This window comes from Pholis gunnellus, assembly GCF_910591455.1.
Source record: "Pholis gunnellus genome assembly, chromosome: 19".
NCBI classification, from domain to species: domain Eukaryota; kingdom Metazoa; phylum Chordata; class Actinopteri; order Perciformes; family Pholidae; genus Pholis; species Pholis gunnellus.
The window spans coordinates 11,759,858-11,776,545 of record NC_136546.1 but is presented as its reverse complement, the minus strand read 5'-3'; the positions used below and the strand labels follow the sequence as shown (position 1 = coordinate 11,776,545).

Sequence of the window (16,688 nt, the reverse complement as noted above, 5' to 3'; positions counted from 1 at the left end):
ATGTAAAGTATGTTACCCGGACCAATGTGGTATGGCAAATACTTAATATTTAGAAAGCATAATATGAAAAATAATTCAAATAGAAAATTTGCATTATGATGAATTGGACAGTCCCCCTCCCAAACGCGTGGGGGCGCTGTGGTGCGTTCCTCCAGCAGTTACACACATCCTACTGAGAGCAGGTCAACGTCTGACATGACAGTCAACAGAGCGCAGTGCAGTCAGTGTTGACGGGACAGACAACTACTATTGGAAAGCAAGCGCTCCAGCTTCAACCAGCCGTCCATCAAAATGAACACCGAGTCTGTTGTCGTTGTCTCTGCCGCGCGGACACCAATAGGTGAGGTTTAACGTCACACTGAGTGCCAGACACGCTCAATTCAAACAGTTCGCTCACCTGCAACTCTGCTGCGGTGGTCACATTAACTGTTATGGGTGTTAATGTATGAATGTAGCCATCATGTTTCTTTGTTTATACTTTGTTTATAAGATGTATTATCGCGGGGGTGGGGGTTCTTGTTTAATTTGGCAAAGTGGTTGATGTCATTCGTTTAACCACGTCGAGTCTTGCAGAGTTCTGATTGGCTCGCTCGTGTGTTTGGAGTGGTCTGTGGCCAGTGATTGGCTGGCTGGTCATAGTGCCACGGAGCACGAGCGTCCTACCATTGGTTAACCAACAACATGTTGAGCGTAGTTGGGCGTGTTTTTCTCTCCAAGATGCGTTAGGACCAATATCGATAACTTCTATTAGTGTGTGTTGGGACCACTTCCGCTGCCCTAGTAGAATGGCACGTGCCCTCCTTTACCCAATTTACCTTGAGCCTACATACCATGATAACTAATTAATACAAAGTATAGTGTAGTGCTGAAATGATGTCAATTAATAAATGAGTCAGCCGAGAGAACAGATGATTCAATATTTAATAAATGAGTTTCCTCTCCATGTGAAATGTTGGATTAACGGCGTTCCAGTGGGTTGATTATGTGCTCATGCTACTATATCTTTCTTCACAGGGTCCTTGAACGGTGCTCTGTCCACAGTGCCTCTGCCTGACCTCTGTTCAGTGGTGATCAAGGATGTCCTGAAGCGGGCCGGGGTGAAGCCAGAGGAGGTCTCCGAGGTTATCATGGGACACGTCCTAACAGCAGGTGAAAGCTCAAAGTGTGGATGAGATTAGATATGGCTTCTCTTTCGACCATACCTCGTTTTGTCTGATTTGGTGTTCACCTCCGATGGATTTGTCCCTTAAGGTCAGGGGCAGAACCCGGCGCGTCAGGCCAGCGTTGGGGCAGGTATCCCCTACCCTGTCCCGGCTTGGAGCTGCCAGATGGTGTGTGGCTCTGGGCTGAAGGCTGTGTGTCTGGGAGCTCAGTCCATCCAGACGGGAGAGTCTGCTGTGGTGGTGGCGGGGGGCATGGAGAGTATGAGCAGGGTAGGCTATGACACAATGAGGGATAGGGAGCTGCAATCAGATCACATGGATAATGGAGCGTGTGGGTATCTGCCTTAAAAGACTATTATAATTAAACCTATTCGTTTGTAAAATAAATGCAGAGTTATTTTCTTTACTTGCTCTGCTTGTGTGTGTGTGTGTGTTCAACATTTAATATTTGAGAACTATGGGTCTTGTTGATCATTCTTGTAATAAGGAATGAGCTAAATTATCGTATGGTTCAGGCTTGTTGTGTGTCATTGATTGCCTCACAAGTAAGAGTCTTAATAAGAGTGTAAATATTATACAGGCATTGACAAAAATCAAATATTGAACGAAGACAAACTTAATGCAAAATGACACATATACAGTATAATATTCTGTTATTTTGACATGTTAGCATCTCATTTATTGTCAGAACAGCTGCTGTAAACAGCAGGACTTGAAGATCTGCAGTTTAAAATTCTTCTTTTTACTCTTGCATGACATTTTTGTAAATGAAACGTGCCCACAGGGAGCCTTATAAGGCAATTATAGGGGCATTGATTATAGGCCGGTTGTTTCCCAGCATGCCAAGTTAACCGTTTGTTTCCTGGTTCCACCGAAAGGCTCCTCACATGCTGCAAATGAGAACGGGAATGAGGATGGGCGACGCCTCCCTGCAAGACTCCATGGTGGCAGACGGCCTGACGGACGCCTTCCACGGCTACCACATGGGCATCACAGGTATGTGCATGTTTGAGAATACACACATGTAGAAACTCCTGATTCTCACATGAGTATCTCTAGTCATGATGAATCTTCTGACATCAGCTGAGAACGTGGCGAAGCAGTGGGAAGTCAGCCGGGAGGAGCAGGACCTGTTCGCCGTCCAGTCGCAGAACAAAGCGGAGGCGGCACAGAAAGCAGGGCATTTCGATCAAGAGATTGTCCCCGTCATGGTGTCCTCCAGAAAAGGCGAGTTTGTCACCGATTTATTGTTGAGAAACCGTCTCGTTTTGTCATCATGAGCTGTAACTGTAGCGCGTCATCTTCAGGTCCAGTGGAGGTGAAGGTGGATGAGTTTCCTCGCCACGGCAGCACCGTGGACAGCATGTCCAAACTCAGACCCTGCTTCATCAAGAACAGCAGCGGCACCGTCACCGCCGGGAACACCTCAGGTTCGACAGTTGGTGCTCTTTTTATTTTATATGTTGTGTCGTTAAGTGACAGCTTTTTGTCTAAGTGTATCTTTTTCTTTTTTTTTTTAACTATAGGTATTAATGATGGAGCAGCAGCCACCGTCCTAATGAGCCAATCAGAGGCTGTGAAACGTGGCCTAAAACCCATGGCCAGAATCGTGTGTTGGGCTCAAGCTGGCCTTGACCCGTCTATCATGGGAACTGGACCAATACCAGCCATCAGGAAGGCGGTGAGAATCCAGACGCACCAAAATCTAACAATTGAGAAAACGCGTTTTTTTCTATTATTTTGTCATTCTTGTCCTCTGATAGGTTGAAAAGGCAGGCTGGCAGCTGGACCAAGTTGACTTATTTGAGATCAACGAAGCATTTTCTTCCCAGTCGATTGTTGTGGTTAAGGAGCTTGGCCTAAATTTAGACAAGGTAACACTTTTTACATTTTAAATCATGTTCATCCAGTGTCCATAAAAAGCCTGAAATGAGTATACATTTGACTCCAGAATTGAGCAGCTTAGCAACACTTCTGCTGTCTGACCGCAGGTGAATGTGAGCGGTGGCGCCATCGCTCTGGGCCATCCCATCGGCATGTCTGGCTGCAGAGTGCTGGTGACCTTGTTGCACGCTCTTCAGAGGACTGGAGGCCATAGGGGCGTGGCTTCTCTCTGCATCGGAGGAGGGATGGGCATCGCCATGTGCGTGGAGAGGGTTTGAGAGGAAAACCTAATGCTGCTTCATGGATTGCACTCTCATCTTTAATGTATAAAGGATACTTAATAGTTTACACTGCGGGACACGATATAAAGTGGTTTACCTGGGTACTTCAATTACTGATAAGTTGTAATTGGGTCTTATTTAACAATCGCTTGCCATTCTCACTGTGAACTTCAATTAAATGAACCCTTCCTCAGGTGATAGTTGTGTAGCATGCAATTTAAAATGTCTAAATACTGTAAATCTAGTGAATACTAACCAGTTTAACATGTTCTGCGGATAAGTGGAGAGCAGGGCCGTCCTTCAATCAACGGATCGGAGGTTCGATCCCCGGCTCCGCTAGTCGCATGTCGGTGTGTCTTTGAGCAAGATACTTAACCCCAAAATTGCTCCCGTAGCTGTGCCTACGGTGTAGTAATGTGATAGAATCTGAATTGTAAGTCGCTTTGGATAAAAGTGTCTGCTAAATGACTAATGTAATGTTCTATGTACACGCTTTACTGTAATTAGTCGTTTGCAAGCTGTCAATGAAGACTCCATGTTATTCCCTTTAAAATAACCTGCTTTCAGTTGAAAGTGTTGCAAACGCAAGGCTTTAAAGTGTCCATTATGGACATGCTACCTTCTCTGTAGATCTGACTTGTGATATATATTTGATAAACATTTCAAGTGCTCGGGTTGAGACATTCCATACATGAAGCAGACGACATCTTTGAAACAAGTGCCAAATGTTTAAGCATGCTAGCCTTCTCTAACCTAGTGCTTCCTGTACACGGCATATTGGTGTCCAGCTGTTTACATATCAATAAAGAATTATAAGCCATAGAGTCATGACTTCTTTGAAACTCATTTATCAGAGCTGGCACAATGAATAAAGCTAGTCAATCTGAATTAACAAATCAACGGTCATCTACAACCATTTGAGCTTTATTGAGTGTCCAAAAACAAAAACAAGTCACTTACAGTTCCACTGGAAACAAGGGAGTGGGAGAACAGTAAACAGGCTAAGTGCACAGCCTACACTAGAGTACAGCCATGAAGAGCTCCTTATGTATATAAATACAGTTGAACATATCCGGACCGATCACAGCCTTTTTAACCATCCAGAGATCCCGACTGCAGTGCTTCCTGGTAACCACCGCCCTCCTTCGGCTCTGGGAACAGTTTGATGAGGTCGTCGATACGGAGGATGGTGATGGCTGCTTCTGTGGCAAACTTGAGGCTCTTCGTCTTCACCATGGTGGGCTCGTACACGCCAGCCTGACGGTTGTCTCTAGGCTTGCCGTTGACCAGGTCCAGACCAATCCTACAAGACAAAAGTAGTCAAATACCGAATGTTCTACATAACACATTAAGTTAACCAAGCAGCTGAGAAAGTACAACTCGGCTTTAAACAACTCGGCTAAATCTATACTGCCAATTCACTGAATATTACAGTTTCATGACTGGTGCAGGAAGTATAGACTCACCACTTGAGGTTCTTGCGTTCAGGGTTCACCTGAGCCTCATTGTGGAAGGCCCGGAGCTTGGCCACCAGATCAGTGGAGTCCTGTGCTGCATTTACAGCCAGCGTCTTGGGGATGATGAGGAGAGAACGGGCAAACTCTGCAATAGCCAGCTGTTCTCGGGAACCCTGAAGAAACAAATGTTAAGAAACATGAGCATCGGGAGAAAGAGGCTACAAAAGACACGATCACGATAAAAAAAAAATAGAGCCCAACCCCAGATACCAACCAGCTTCAAGCTTAAGAATTAAAAGGGTTTCACAGAATATGGCTCACCATGCTGGTAGCATAATTCTCCAGGTAGATTGACAGAGCTGCCTCCACAGCTCCACCTCCTGGCACTACAGACTTGGACTCCAGCACCCTCTTGACCACACAGAGAGCGTCGTGCATCGAGCGCTCCATCTCGTCACACATGAAGTCGTTGGCCCCGCGCAAAATGATGGATGCTGAAGTGCGTGCTTTGGTGCTGAGCAGATTCAAAGTTTGGAGAAAACAGAACCAGTACAGTTAACATGTGTCAGACTATCTGCAGGCAGAAATGAGGAACTTTTAGCCTCTACATATACAGATAATTATTGTCCAAATGTATCACAACTTCTGCTTTTAACAATTGAATGCTATAAAATGTTCTGATCCTACAGTTGTACGGACATAACTATGAATTAGCAGTGTGTTAGGAGTACTTTATAGTTAACATGAGGTTTAAAAATATAGTTGCAGTTCCTACTTCTTGACGAAAATGAGCTCGTCGTCACAGATGCGTTCTTGCACAACCTCCTCTGCCTGGCCAAGCATAGTGGTCTCAAATGTCTCCTCTCCCTCCAGATTGGTCAGAGAAGGGCAGACGGTGGCTGAGAATGAACAAACACAACCCACGTCACCACGATATTTAACAGTTCAAACCACTGTATGTAAGGGCTTGAACACGACATTGAAAAATGCACACAGATGTTAAGACTTCCATCCTACCTCCTGTGGCCTTGGCAATGCGTTTGAGGTCCTTCTTGAGAACCCTTCTCACTGCCATGGCTCCTACATCCACAAAGTACTTAAGGCACATGTCATCAATGCCACCGGTGGTCAGGATAACGTTGGCGCCTGCTGCCAAAATCTTTTGGATCCTCTCCTTGGTGATATCAGATTCCCTGGAGCAACAAAACCCAAAAATCGATTCAGTTTCAGTTATATTTAGACAATACTATATAAAGATGATATAGAATTGTTAAGCCCACAATACTGGTACAACAGCTCAGAGAGAACCTGCTGCCTTATATTGGGGCTTCATATACTTTCTCCCACGCGTATCACTGTGTAAACTATTGATTCAGCATCACAGCAAATTTAAATGGGATTATTCTTAAGGATAAGTTTGCGAGAAAGATGGTACGCACCTTTGTCTGATCTGGTCAAGCTTCTCTGGGTCGTTGATGAGGACTTGGACTCCCATCTTCATCTTGGTCTTCTGCAGGCTGAAGTCCAGGCAAGCAATCTTGGCGTTGAGGATACGCTTCACCATGCCTTTGAGGAAAAAAAACACCAAACGGCATGTTTAACAGGGGAAATATCCAAAGAGCAATCAAAATTCCATATACCTTAAAACTCAACAGTATGAAGACAAATTATAAAATAATTACACATTTTATTATTCTATTGTCTGGCCAGAAAGGTTGCGACCCAGTTTAGAAACTACTGCGTCTAGATTCCTCTCAAAGCCAGAGTACTGTCTCCCACGCGTATCACTGCTTACGCCACCAGATGAGACATAGCAGCAAATTTAAATGGGAGTTTCATCAACTGCAATAGTAATGCATGGGGCATCACAATGCTAAGTAAATCCTCACATTTGAAATTTCAGCATGCGTACTAAGAACATACATTGTGATCCGACTGTGCAGTTCACTGCATAGCCGTTGACCAAGAAGCTCTCTTTCTGGCTGCGGCCGTGCGCTTTCAGCACATTGACAGAGTTGATGGGGTATTTGGCCACCCCCTTGCTGTCCACAAACTTCACAGCGAGTGTAGCATCCACCACCATGTTGGCAAAGAAGTCGGAATCACTGAGGGTTCAGGGTTAAGGCAGATAAGGGCTTTCCTCACATAAACAATTACTCTCTTCCTGCATATTCAAGGTAACAAAAGCCAGCGAGGGTTGGATCCAAAAAATACAACGTATGCACCGTGCAGAGAGAAAGGATACACTCCAATGATTTTGGAGGACATGGAGGTCTTGGCTGCATTGATCAAGCAGTCTCTGCCAAGATCATCTGTTCCAATAGTGAGATTCTCATTAATGTAACGAACTGCTTCCCTGGAAGATGAAAAGGCAAGTTTGCATGTCAAATAATTATGGACAAATCTGACCCAGCGACAATCAATGACTGAAGAGTCGTTTCTCCATTACTTGCAAGCCAGACGATATCCGCTGATGACCGACGTGGGGTGAATCTTCTGCTTCACCAGCTCATCTGCGCTCTTGAGCAATTCTGCAGCAAGAATCACCTGAAAGAATGTCACAGTACATATGTGAGCACAAGCCGATGCTTGCTTCATATTCAACTTGAGGATACTTAAGTTACACCACAGACAAAATGTTTCAAGAAAGGTACGAGTTTCATAGTGTGCCATCGTTTCATTAGGGGTGGCAGAAATGAGGCTGCTCAACCCCTTCAGACTCTGACGGACAGTTTCTCTCTCCCGTTAGCATAGCCACACATCCGTGATAAAAGGCAGATGCATGGTACTATAACAGGATATTACAACAAACTGAACTAGGTATATAAAGTCTGCAGCAAGAGCTGTGTTTACGGAGCACCGTTCATTCTCCCCTTGAGCGACTATTGACCCTACTCACCACAGACGTGGTCCCATCTCCGACCTCCTTGTCCTGCAGTTCAGCCAGTTCACACAAGACCTTAGCAGCTGGGTGCTCCACTTCCAGCAGCTTCAGGATGGTTGCTCCATCGTTGGTGATGGTCACGTCCTGTCATACAAAAATATATGAGAGAGATGAGCAACTCCGGCCACACTATTCACCATCACGTAAAAAAAAAAAAAAAAAGACTGATGAGGTAACGGACCGTTTAGCAGTGCTGTTGACATGTCACAGCAGGGTAAACAGAAGTGCAACTGATCACATTAATTATAGTCCCATTCTACATCCACATCTGTGTTTACCCTGCAATGACATGTAAAGTTACTGCTGTGAAAAGGCCTGTAAATATTGTTGAATGCGACACAGACCCCGATGTCGTCCACCAACATCTTGTCGAGGCCAACTGGTCCCAGGGAGCTCTTGACGATGTTAGCGATGGATGATGCGGCCATGACTGCAAAGACAAAAGGGAAGCTGCTACTAGCACTTCTTAACATTTTATTTAACATTTGCTGGTGCATCCTTTAAAACACGTCTGACTAAACCTGTAATAACACTTATATCGTCGACATGTTCTGTCAAATTATTGAGTGGGGTTCACAGTAAGCTAGGAGCCACACCTTCAGACCATGACAGTGTTTTTCTATCCCATTAGCATAGCCGTCCATTCATGGTGATGCGAGTGGAAAGTACTGAAATGGGATTACGACGTAACTACCGCTGTTAGCTTAAGGTGCACATTGTTTAAAAAGAGCAGGCTTTGACGTGCTTTGCAGATTTTCACTCGAGTGAGAGCAGAGGCTTAAAGTTGACATAAAAGTTAGCTAGCATTAGCATTAGCCACACGTGTGGTACCATGCAGCAAATTAAATCACTTCTCCCATCGACCATTCGTGACGCAAATAAAACACATGAAGCATATGCGAAACGCCAAGTAACAGGACATAGTAACTCACCATTTTGAGTGCGAACAGATTCGCCAGTTGTCCTCTGGCCGAGCACATTTAACGGACCATCTAACATCGACATCTTGGAACTGCGCACAACCAAGAAGAAAGGAAGCGCCGCAGTGCATTATGGGTAAACCGGCATCAAGCGGAAGGTTCGAGAAGAAAATGTATAAAAAAACAGCCTAAACATTACCGTATACGGGTTTCTCAATATGTAAAGGATGTCAACGTTTAATTTGTAATAATGTTTCACGTGAACCAGTTCTCTTATCAATTTAGAAGAAACGCTTTGTCACGTTATTTCTTGTAAACTACATGTTCCAGCATGCCTCCCGTTTTCTTTTGGCTCTTCCTCGCGGGCTCCAAGTGCGGCCTCTGCTGTTAGTTTTGGATACAAACTTCATGTTTCAAGATAAAGATGTTTCTCTTCCTTTCTAACAATTTCATTTGATCCACATCTTCTTCTTCATTTTGTTTTTTGAGGTGTTAGTATTTGTTTTCTTTTTGGAAGAACTGTGTGTTTTATTCCTCTCTTGATAATTTGGCTGAGCTATCGTCAAATTGTAGTTTCTCACGTAATAGTATAAGAAAAAAGAAATTGCAGAACAGAAATGTTAAATATATGTTTGAGGTCATTTAGAAACCCTGTCATAGTTTTCCCAGCTTAGAGCATTGACAAAAAGCAAAAGAAATATTGCTTAATTTATTATTTCTAATACCGATACCATTAACGCACATTACTGACTCCCCGGAGTCTTTGTGCTCGCAGGTTCCCATGGATGCTGGTTATACCTGGACCACGGTCTTGCCTCCTGCGGTGTTCCTGTCATATTGAATGTGTTGTAACTCGGTTATGTTCATTCTGTACACATGACATCTATCACACTTCTGTCCATCCTGGGAGAGGGATCCCTCCTCTGTTACTCTCCCTAAGGTTTCTCCCTCTTTTCTCCCCGTTAAAGGTTCTTTTTGGGGGAGTTTTTCCTCTTCCGATGTGAGGGTCCTGGGACTGAGCATGTGTAAAGCCCTCTGAGGCAAATTTGTGATTTTGGGCTATACAAAAATGAATTGAATTATCAGATTTTTTTTTAACTCTCAAATTTCAATATTGGGTTTGGCCTCAAAAATGTATTATTGGTCCGGATATACTTCTTATCACGGAGGACATATCTGACTTTTGGCTTTTTTGGAAAATAATTGTATGGCCATAACTTCTTTATATATATCTATCACAATGTAATCAATTGGTCACTTATAGCATTATGTTGAAACCTCAAGGGAGTGTGATGATACCCACATTATATTCTGCATGATACATAAAATGTTATCCGTGTCATCCCTGCTGATAAAACAAAGATATGCTACCAAACATGCTATTAAATAAGTGGGGGATTCATTTTATCCCTCGCTGCGCATATTCTTATTTATTAATATTTCAATTGTGTCATATTTTCAGGCTGCTCTGCTTGTATTTGATGTCTCATAGTTCTCCTTGAAATGAAAAGCAATGCGTACTTCCTTCTAATTACCATAAGATGTGAATGGATATCAGCTGCTGCTCTGTACCATATTTATAATTATTTAATGATGAACCACAAAAACACAGATGAGTTTAATCTGAATTTATTACCTCCAATACATTGTTTTATTGAGCAATGACAACTATCGCAGTTAAAAAAAATACAGCACATAACTTAAACATTAAAACATTACGAAGCATACCGATCGCATACAAGAATAACTTTCCTAAAATGTACATCTTTACAAAGTGTTTACAAATAAAACATAAAAAAAATACAGAAAAGTGCAAAAAAAAAGAGTCAATGAAGACAAATAATCCCCACCAGTGAAACAAGACAAAATGTACAATGAAAAAAAAAAACATACTTCATATTCCTAACTTTTGATGCATATTTCCTGATATTAACATTAGGCCATGATATTGTGCTTTTCAACTTTTCACATGCTGTGATTTGGAACTTATGTTATGTTAAGCAGTGCGTGATAGAAAACCTACTTCTGAAAATATTCACAGTATTTGATTCAAATTTTGTCTGCGCCCCTAAATCTGAATAAAACCATCTTTTAATAAATACTTTATTTTACAACTTGTCTGTGGCTTTAATAGGGATAAAGACCAAAATAACAGCGATGCTTTCAAATAAATAGGACAACTTTAGTGTTTTTTGTAAAGAGTGTGTGATAAATTGTGGAAGAGAAAACAATTGTGTCGTATGAACATTATTAAAGTGACTGACAACTATCTCACTGTGACTTTCTTTCTGTGACTGAAGATGCAATATAGTGTGGCAGCTGGGAGTGTCTCAACGTTAAAGTGAAAACAGACTATTCATTGGAGAGGAAATCATAATACATCAAATACAGTACTGTGGTCTTTTAACTAACTGTGTTCATGTTCTCCTTCGTGGTCCCTCTAAAAACAAAATGTTAAAACATGTGATTTAAAAACATTTTACATGATGGATGCCTCCAGACCATAACACGTAGAAACATCTCTGATTTACTCACAGATTCAAAATAAATATAAAGCCCTACGGTTTCTTATAGATTATCTAAAATATCAGCGTCTTCTCTTGATTTTAAAGCGTGATACCCCATTGATGACAACGGTGGCAGGTAGAGTGAAATCCTATAACTTTAAACAGACTTACAGGTCTAAGTGTAGTTATACTTAACCTATTGGACATTAGCCAACATATTTTGTTTTTACAGCTGCATCATTTTTGTTACAATTATTGCTAAAAAGCTGTTAAAAGTGACAATCTAGCCCGAGTAGCAAATTTGTAAAGCTGCTTGTTCAGAGCAGTTTGTTAGTGGAAGCACAATTAAAAACACTAGCCACCACTGTGGCTCACAGCTCCTACACAGATTAAGATCAGCTCGTGCCGAGAAAGCCATTAAAATAACCTTAACAGCAAATTAAAAGAAAGATGTACTCCTGACGTGGCGAGTCAAGATCCGCCGAAGATCATCAGATTGTTGGTGCTTCTACTTCGGTTTGAGATGATGGGCACAGACAAGATTGTATTTCTTACAATTGGTAACAGATATCCTGAACTACTGTAACTGTACAACAGTTTATTGGCACAAAGTTCTCCAGCAGAACCAATTAATATGACTCCAATTATCTCTACAAGGCGCACACGTAAAGCAATAAAAGAGTTTGAATTCCTTTGATATATTAAAACCCACTCAGTCACACTGAATGGGTTTACAAATGACTGAGAACATTTTTGCTTTGACCGCCGACGAAGTGCTAAGGCAGCTCACCTGCAGGCTTTTGACTATTAACAGCAACCTATCATTTACATAGAAGTTCTGTAACAGTGAGTTTCACCTAAGTTGTTAAAAATATGGCTGCAATCAAAGAAAGTAATTCTGAACTATGTTGATCTATGTGTTACGTTTGTGGATTATGATGTTGAATGGTGGATGGCATTCAAGGCAAAGCAGCAGTGTCCGTTTTGTTGCTATATGCTGTATGTTTACATATATTTGGCTTTTATTTGTCATGTAGACTCAGGCAAAGCTGCTGGAGCTCAGACACTGGAACTTCTCCCTCAAAGACTGGGCGATTTTGTGTTGGCTCTGCTGCGGCTCGCTCCACAGGTACTTCTCCAGATGCTCGCGGTCCAGAGACCTCAGCGGGTCGCAGGAGCGCGCCGGCGTGCACGGCAGACTCTGGGAGTGGACAAGACCCCGGTTCTGATTGGAAAGGACTGCCGAGCTACCGTGTCGCCTTGCCAACCTGTCCTGCTCCTGCTCGCTCTCGTCCTCAGAGCGGATCTCTACATAGTCATCATCATCTTCCCCATCGTCCTTAAAATTAGCCAGGTAGTTCTGGGTGGCGGTGAGGATGCTCAGTGCAGAAGCCCGGTTCAGGACCACCACCTGTTGACCGTCATGTAAAGTGAGGTCCGACTGTCCCTGGGTAGAGCGCTCTGGGAGGCTACTTTGCCGACCAGCGCGACCCAGACTTGGGCCATGAAGTCTGTCTGTGGGCACGTTACATTTGAGTCCAAACTGGTTCTTCTCCTGCTGCTGGCTGCCCAGAGAGCCGAGTGACTGACAGTGACTGGATGGGGAAGTCTTTAAGGAGGGAGAAGACGGAGCGTTAAAGGAAGGAAGTCTCTTAATGGAACTGTACACATGCTCCTCTTTTTCGCTCGGCGGCGACATGCACGAGCTCCATCTCTGGGACGGCGGGGTAGTTGGAGATGGGGGGGAAGTCTTGAGAGAAGGGATGGAGCAGGCGGAGGTAAGTCTGCACTGCGGGGTAGAAGACGCTCGGGCATCATCCAACTCACTGGACGAGGAGATGAAGCTGGCCAGCTCTCCGTTGCTGTAAGTGGAGTGGAGCCACTCCTCCTCCAGGGAGGTCTCAGGCATGGACGGAGAATACGTCAGCCCCGGATGGGTGTGATGTGGGCCAGCTGGACCGGGAGGATCCTTAAACATTACCTGGTCGTAGAGCTGCGAGTACTCTGCTATCCTTGCACCTGGAGTGGGACCACAGAGGATGTAAAGAAGGTGAGTAGGTATATAAACATACAAATCGCTCAAGCCCAAAACAAATGAATGTGTATCATTGTCTTCATTTATAGTGAATGGCATAGTTTGGATCGGTGTATTGCCTACAGTAGATGAGGCTGTGGATGGGGGCAGCAGGACATGTATTGTAGCTACCACAAAGAAAGGCCCACAAAGAGTTTAAGTGTACACTATATTTAGAATTATTTTGCAGGTTTACGTTGTCGTGGGCGAACTAAAGCTGTTGCATCCATCTATGCTCTCACCAAACCACCAGACTACGTTGAAAAAAAACATTGTTATTGAGTGACTTTGGTGAATCTGAACTAACCAAAGTCATATAATAACACAAACAAACCAACCAATCAAGACAGCAGTAGACCAGCAACTCTGGTGTTCTGCAAGGTAACATTATGTTTTCCCCCCAAAAGGAGTCTGGTGGTTTTGGCAAGAGCATAGATCCATCGAAAACATAGACTGCAAAGTAAATTGGCGAACATTCTATAAATATAGCGTAGACTGAAACAGATAGACTTTTTTTAGGTGAGCCTTTCTTTTAGGTAAAATTTATTTAGCTGCTGTCCCTGAACACAGCAGTACAATACTCACTGCTGGGAACTCATGTCTGCTTCTCCAAACTGTAAATAATACACCGACTACGGACAAGTACCTCATACAATCCCACTTCAAAACATCCAAACTTTCCCTTTAAGACGTGACGTAAAGCTTTATATAATCTTACGAAAGAATGATCCCAATTAGTTCCATGAAGTAAAGTCTATACATTTTAAATGTGGGTGAAAAGAGAGCACTCTATTTGGATTGGTACTCAGTACTGGCAGATGCCCTGAGTTTCGGTATCGGGAAAGAGGGTCAGTTTTAGCCAGATCACAGCATGCTTAGTCACAACTATCAGTAATTCTAGAGTTCAAAACGATTGTTCTGATAGCTAAATGTTTTGTGTTACCTATGGCAGTGCCCCCTTGTTTCTTTTCTTCTAAGATGGCTGCCAAGTCTTTCTGCTTCTTCTCAGTTCTGGCCCGACTACAGGCGTCTCCAGGGTCCATGCTCCTCATGCGCAGCAGCTGGTTGGCTTTTTTGATCTTCTGGCTGTACTGCCGTGCCATCAGGAACACCCGGTTCTTTGATTTTTCGTCCACAGACTCCCCCAACAGTAGCGAGGAGGAGGAGGCCAGGGGTGAGTCCAGACCTGCCAGCTCCCCTGGAAACAAGCTATGAAGGTCCTTGAGGGGAAGATCTTTTTGAGGGGTGTTTCGTTGAGGAAGCTCCACCAGGTCGTCGTCCTCCAGGCGGAAGCTGCCGCTGCTTAGGCGTGCCAGTCTGTTACGGATGCTCTTCACTGTGCCAGGGAGGGGCTCTGGGGTGACAGGAAGGGGGCGTGATGTGGGAGCAGGGCTCTGGGTTTCCTCTGCAGTGGGGCCTTCACTTTGAGGTTCAGGGAGGTTGATGACTGGGATGGCGAATGACGGCATGGAGGTGACAGGTGGGGGTTTAGGCTGATGTGTTGGGGGACTCTTGGTTGGAGGGCTGGCTGCTTGAGGACTAGTTACAGGGGGGCTCTTTGTACGGCTGTGTTTGACTGAGGACACCTTCTTAGGCGACTCATTGGCACTGACGGGGAAGGCAGCCGGGAGTTTATCAGCTTTCTTCTCATTGTTCTTGATGTAGTTTTCCAGATCGTTCCAGATCTCATCGACTCTCTCTGACATCTTATCCCCTTTCTGTGAGCGCTGAGAGAAAGTCTCGGACACAGACGAGGAGGAATAATCTGGCTCAGAGGAACATGGGACAGGATGGGAGGCGTCTGGTCCTTCGTCCTCTCCAAAGTGGAGGCTCTCCTCGGATACAAACCCGCCAATGCTTTCAGTCAGATCTTGTTCAGAGGCCAGCAGATTGTCCCTCTCTTGTTTTAGTTTATCGCATTCATTCATTCCTTTAAGCTCTGTTGATGGGGGCTCCCTAAAACAGATGGTGTCATAGATGTTCTCCTCTACTATCTTGAGCTCACATGTCCCAAATGGCCTCCCCTCCTTTGTGGAGGACAGATTGCTATCCGAGGAAATGTCTGGTTGAATCATAGGTTCTGAGACCACAGGAGCCTCTGGAGCATTTAGTACCCTTGCTGCCTGGCCCTGGAGACCCTGTGCACCTGCAGAAGCTTCTTTCCGTGGTTGGCTTTCCTCAGGGTCTCTTCTGACGAGGCCCATACTCTTAAGGTCCTCATAGCTGATGTTGTCATACACATTTTCAATATCGTCTATCGTCAGCTGCTCAGCTGAAGACGATCCAGATATGTCATTGCTGGAGGATTCAGTGTGGATCACTTCCAAGTTGCTGTGCGCGGCCTGGTCATCATCAGGACTCTGTCGAGCCTCTGTAGCCTTCTCCCCTGCGCTGCTCGCCCTCCGCAGGACTCTGCTCCCATCGGGTGGAGGGTCAATCTGCACAGTGGGTAGCTGTTCGACGTGCCAGCTGCAGGGCCGAGCCGTCTTGGGCGACGAGGTGGCCCCTGACCTCTCCGAGGGCACCTCTGGTTCTGGTCCGCTTTGCTCTGTTGGGACAAACATCTGGTAGATGTCCTCGTCCTCATCATCCGGCTGCATGGTTCTCTGGCGGGTGGGGAACATGGCCCTGCGAGCACGGTGGTCGGCCCAGATGTTCCTCACAGAATGGTCGCTTTCTGGGACTACTACAGAAGGAATGGGGGTGTCTGGAGGCTCCTCCGTTACGTGACGTGTCCTGAGAAGCGGCGGATGGTGACTTCCTTCCCTCACTAGGGTTTCTCTGGCTCTCTGTGGCAAAAGGAAAGCAGAAGTTGTTGAGGCTGTCTAAAAATATCAAGACAGGCGTAGGTTAAATCACCATGGTGTATTTGTGATTAATACCTGTAGGTCTGAAGTACTCATGTTGAAGGATTTCCACTGTTCTATACTGTCGACAGATGCCTGAGGGTTCAGCCTCTTCCTACTGCTTTTGCCAGGGACTCGCAGCCGCTTTCCGCCTCCCTGAATAAAAAGTTTTCAGCATTAACAACATGTTTGAGGGACTAGACATGAAATGGAATTACACAAGTGTGTATATAAAGAACTACACTCGTTGGGCAGCATTAAACTCACCAGGCCACTGTCATCTTCATCATCAGCATCTTGCTGATGTGGCTCTTCTTCTCTGTCACTGTGGTCATAGTGATCTCCGGGGTCCAGGGACTCCTGTGATTGGTTGATGAGGCTGCGGCTGCGACCGATGGTGCCCAAAGCCAGCTGGGACATTGGCGAGAGCAGGGTGGCACCCAGACTTATTCGCTGGAGAGGAGAGCGTTTTTTTGTGAGCGTGAGTGAGTGAACTCGTGCTTCTCAAAACTGCTCATCATCTCTGGCTATCACTTACCTTTTCGCCATCTGTGTTGGCAGCATTCTGCTTGGCATTCTTCAATAATTTGGATAGAGGTTCTGGAAAATCAA

The 16,688-nt window shown here is 44.6% G+C and overlaps 3 protein-coding genes across 3 annotated transcripts in view; 1 reads left to right on the top strand and 2 right to left on the bottom strand.

Moving 5' to 3' along the window:
- Positions 1-188: 188 nt before the first annotated feature.
- On the top strand, positions 189-4,143 carry acat2 (acetyl-CoA acetyltransferase 2). Its single transcript, XM_079179872.1, has 9 exons — positions 189-340; positions 1,015-1,149; positions 1,252-1,433; positions 2,042-2,159; positions 2,247-2,390; positions 2,471-2,593; positions 2,690-2,844; positions 2,927-3,037; positions 3,155-4,143. Exons 1-9 carry the CDS (start codon positions 292-294, stop codon positions 3,323-3,325), a joined length of 1,188 nt encoding a protein of 395 aa, XP_079035998.1. The 5' UTR covers positions 189-291; the 3' UTR covers positions 3,326-4,143.
- Positions 4,144-4,212: 69 nt separating this feature from the next.
- Positions 4,213-8,750, bottom strand: tcp1 (t-complex 1). The gene is made up of 12 exons (XM_079179871.1): positions 8,662-8,750; positions 8,074-8,159; positions 7,685-7,813; positions 7,235-7,332; positions 7,031-7,141; positions 6,709-6,890; positions 6,225-6,351; positions 5,803-5,978; positions 5,561-5,684; positions 5,107-5,299; positions 4,795-4,958; positions 4,213-4,631 (listed from the first exon to the last, which is right to left on the bottom strand). Exons 1-12 carry the CDS (start codon positions 8,732-8,734, stop codon positions 4,421-4,423), a joined length of 1,674 nt encoding a protein of 557 aa, XP_079035997.1. The 5' UTR covers positions 8,735-8,750; the 3' UTR covers positions 4,213-4,420.
- A 1,518-nt stretch (positions 8,751-10,268) lies between these two features.
- LOC306710998 (pleckstrin homology domain-containing family G member 1) overlaps positions 10,269-16,688 on the bottom strand; it is a 30,145-nt gene continuing 23,725 nt past the window's right edge. Inside the window, exons 14-18 of the mRNA XM_079179764.1 lie at positions 16,615-16,676; positions 16,344-16,529; positions 16,113-16,232; positions 14,174-16,019; positions 10,269-13,175 (exon numbers count right to left, since the gene is read on the bottom strand). Of these exons, the coding sequence (XP_079035890.1) occupies positions 12,196-13,175; positions 14,174-16,019; positions 16,113-16,232; positions 16,344-16,529; positions 16,615-16,676 (3,194 nt within the window). The 3' untranslated portion in view covers positions 10,269-12,195. The remainder of the gene's footprint in view (positions 13,176-14,173; positions 16,020-16,112; positions 16,233-16,343; positions 16,530-16,614; positions 16,677-16,688) is intronic.

What these genes read in the sequence shown, in the direction of transcription:
- acat2 (XM_079179872.1), top strand. Translation starts at nt 292, where the DNA reads ATGAACACCGAGTCTGTTGTCGTTGTCTCTGCCGCGCGGACACCAATA. An exon ending in CACCGCCGGGAACACCTCAG is followed by an intron (nt 2,594 to 2,689) that starts GTTCGACAGTTG and finishes TTTTAACTATAG; the next exon opens with GTATTAATGATGGAGCAGCA. An exon ending in TTGGCCTAAATTTAGACAAG is followed by an intron (nt 3,038 to 3,154) that starts GTAACACTTTTT and finishes GTCTGACCGCAG; the next exon opens with GTGAATGTGAGCGGTGGCGC.
- tcp1 (XM_079179871.1), bottom strand. Translation starts at nt 8,734, where the DNA reads ATGTCGATGTTAGATGGTCCGTTAAATGTGCTCGGCCAGAGGACAACT. An exon ending in ATCTGTTCGCACTCAAAATG is followed by an intron (nt 8,160 to 8,661) that starts GTGAGTTACTAT and finishes TTGTCTTTGCAG; the next exon opens with TCATGGCCGCATCATCCATC. An exon ending in GAACGCAAGAACCTCAAGTG is followed by an intron (nt 4,632 to 4,794) that starts GTGAGTCTATAC and finishes TTTGTCTTGTAG; the next exon opens with GATTGGTCTGGACCTGGTCA.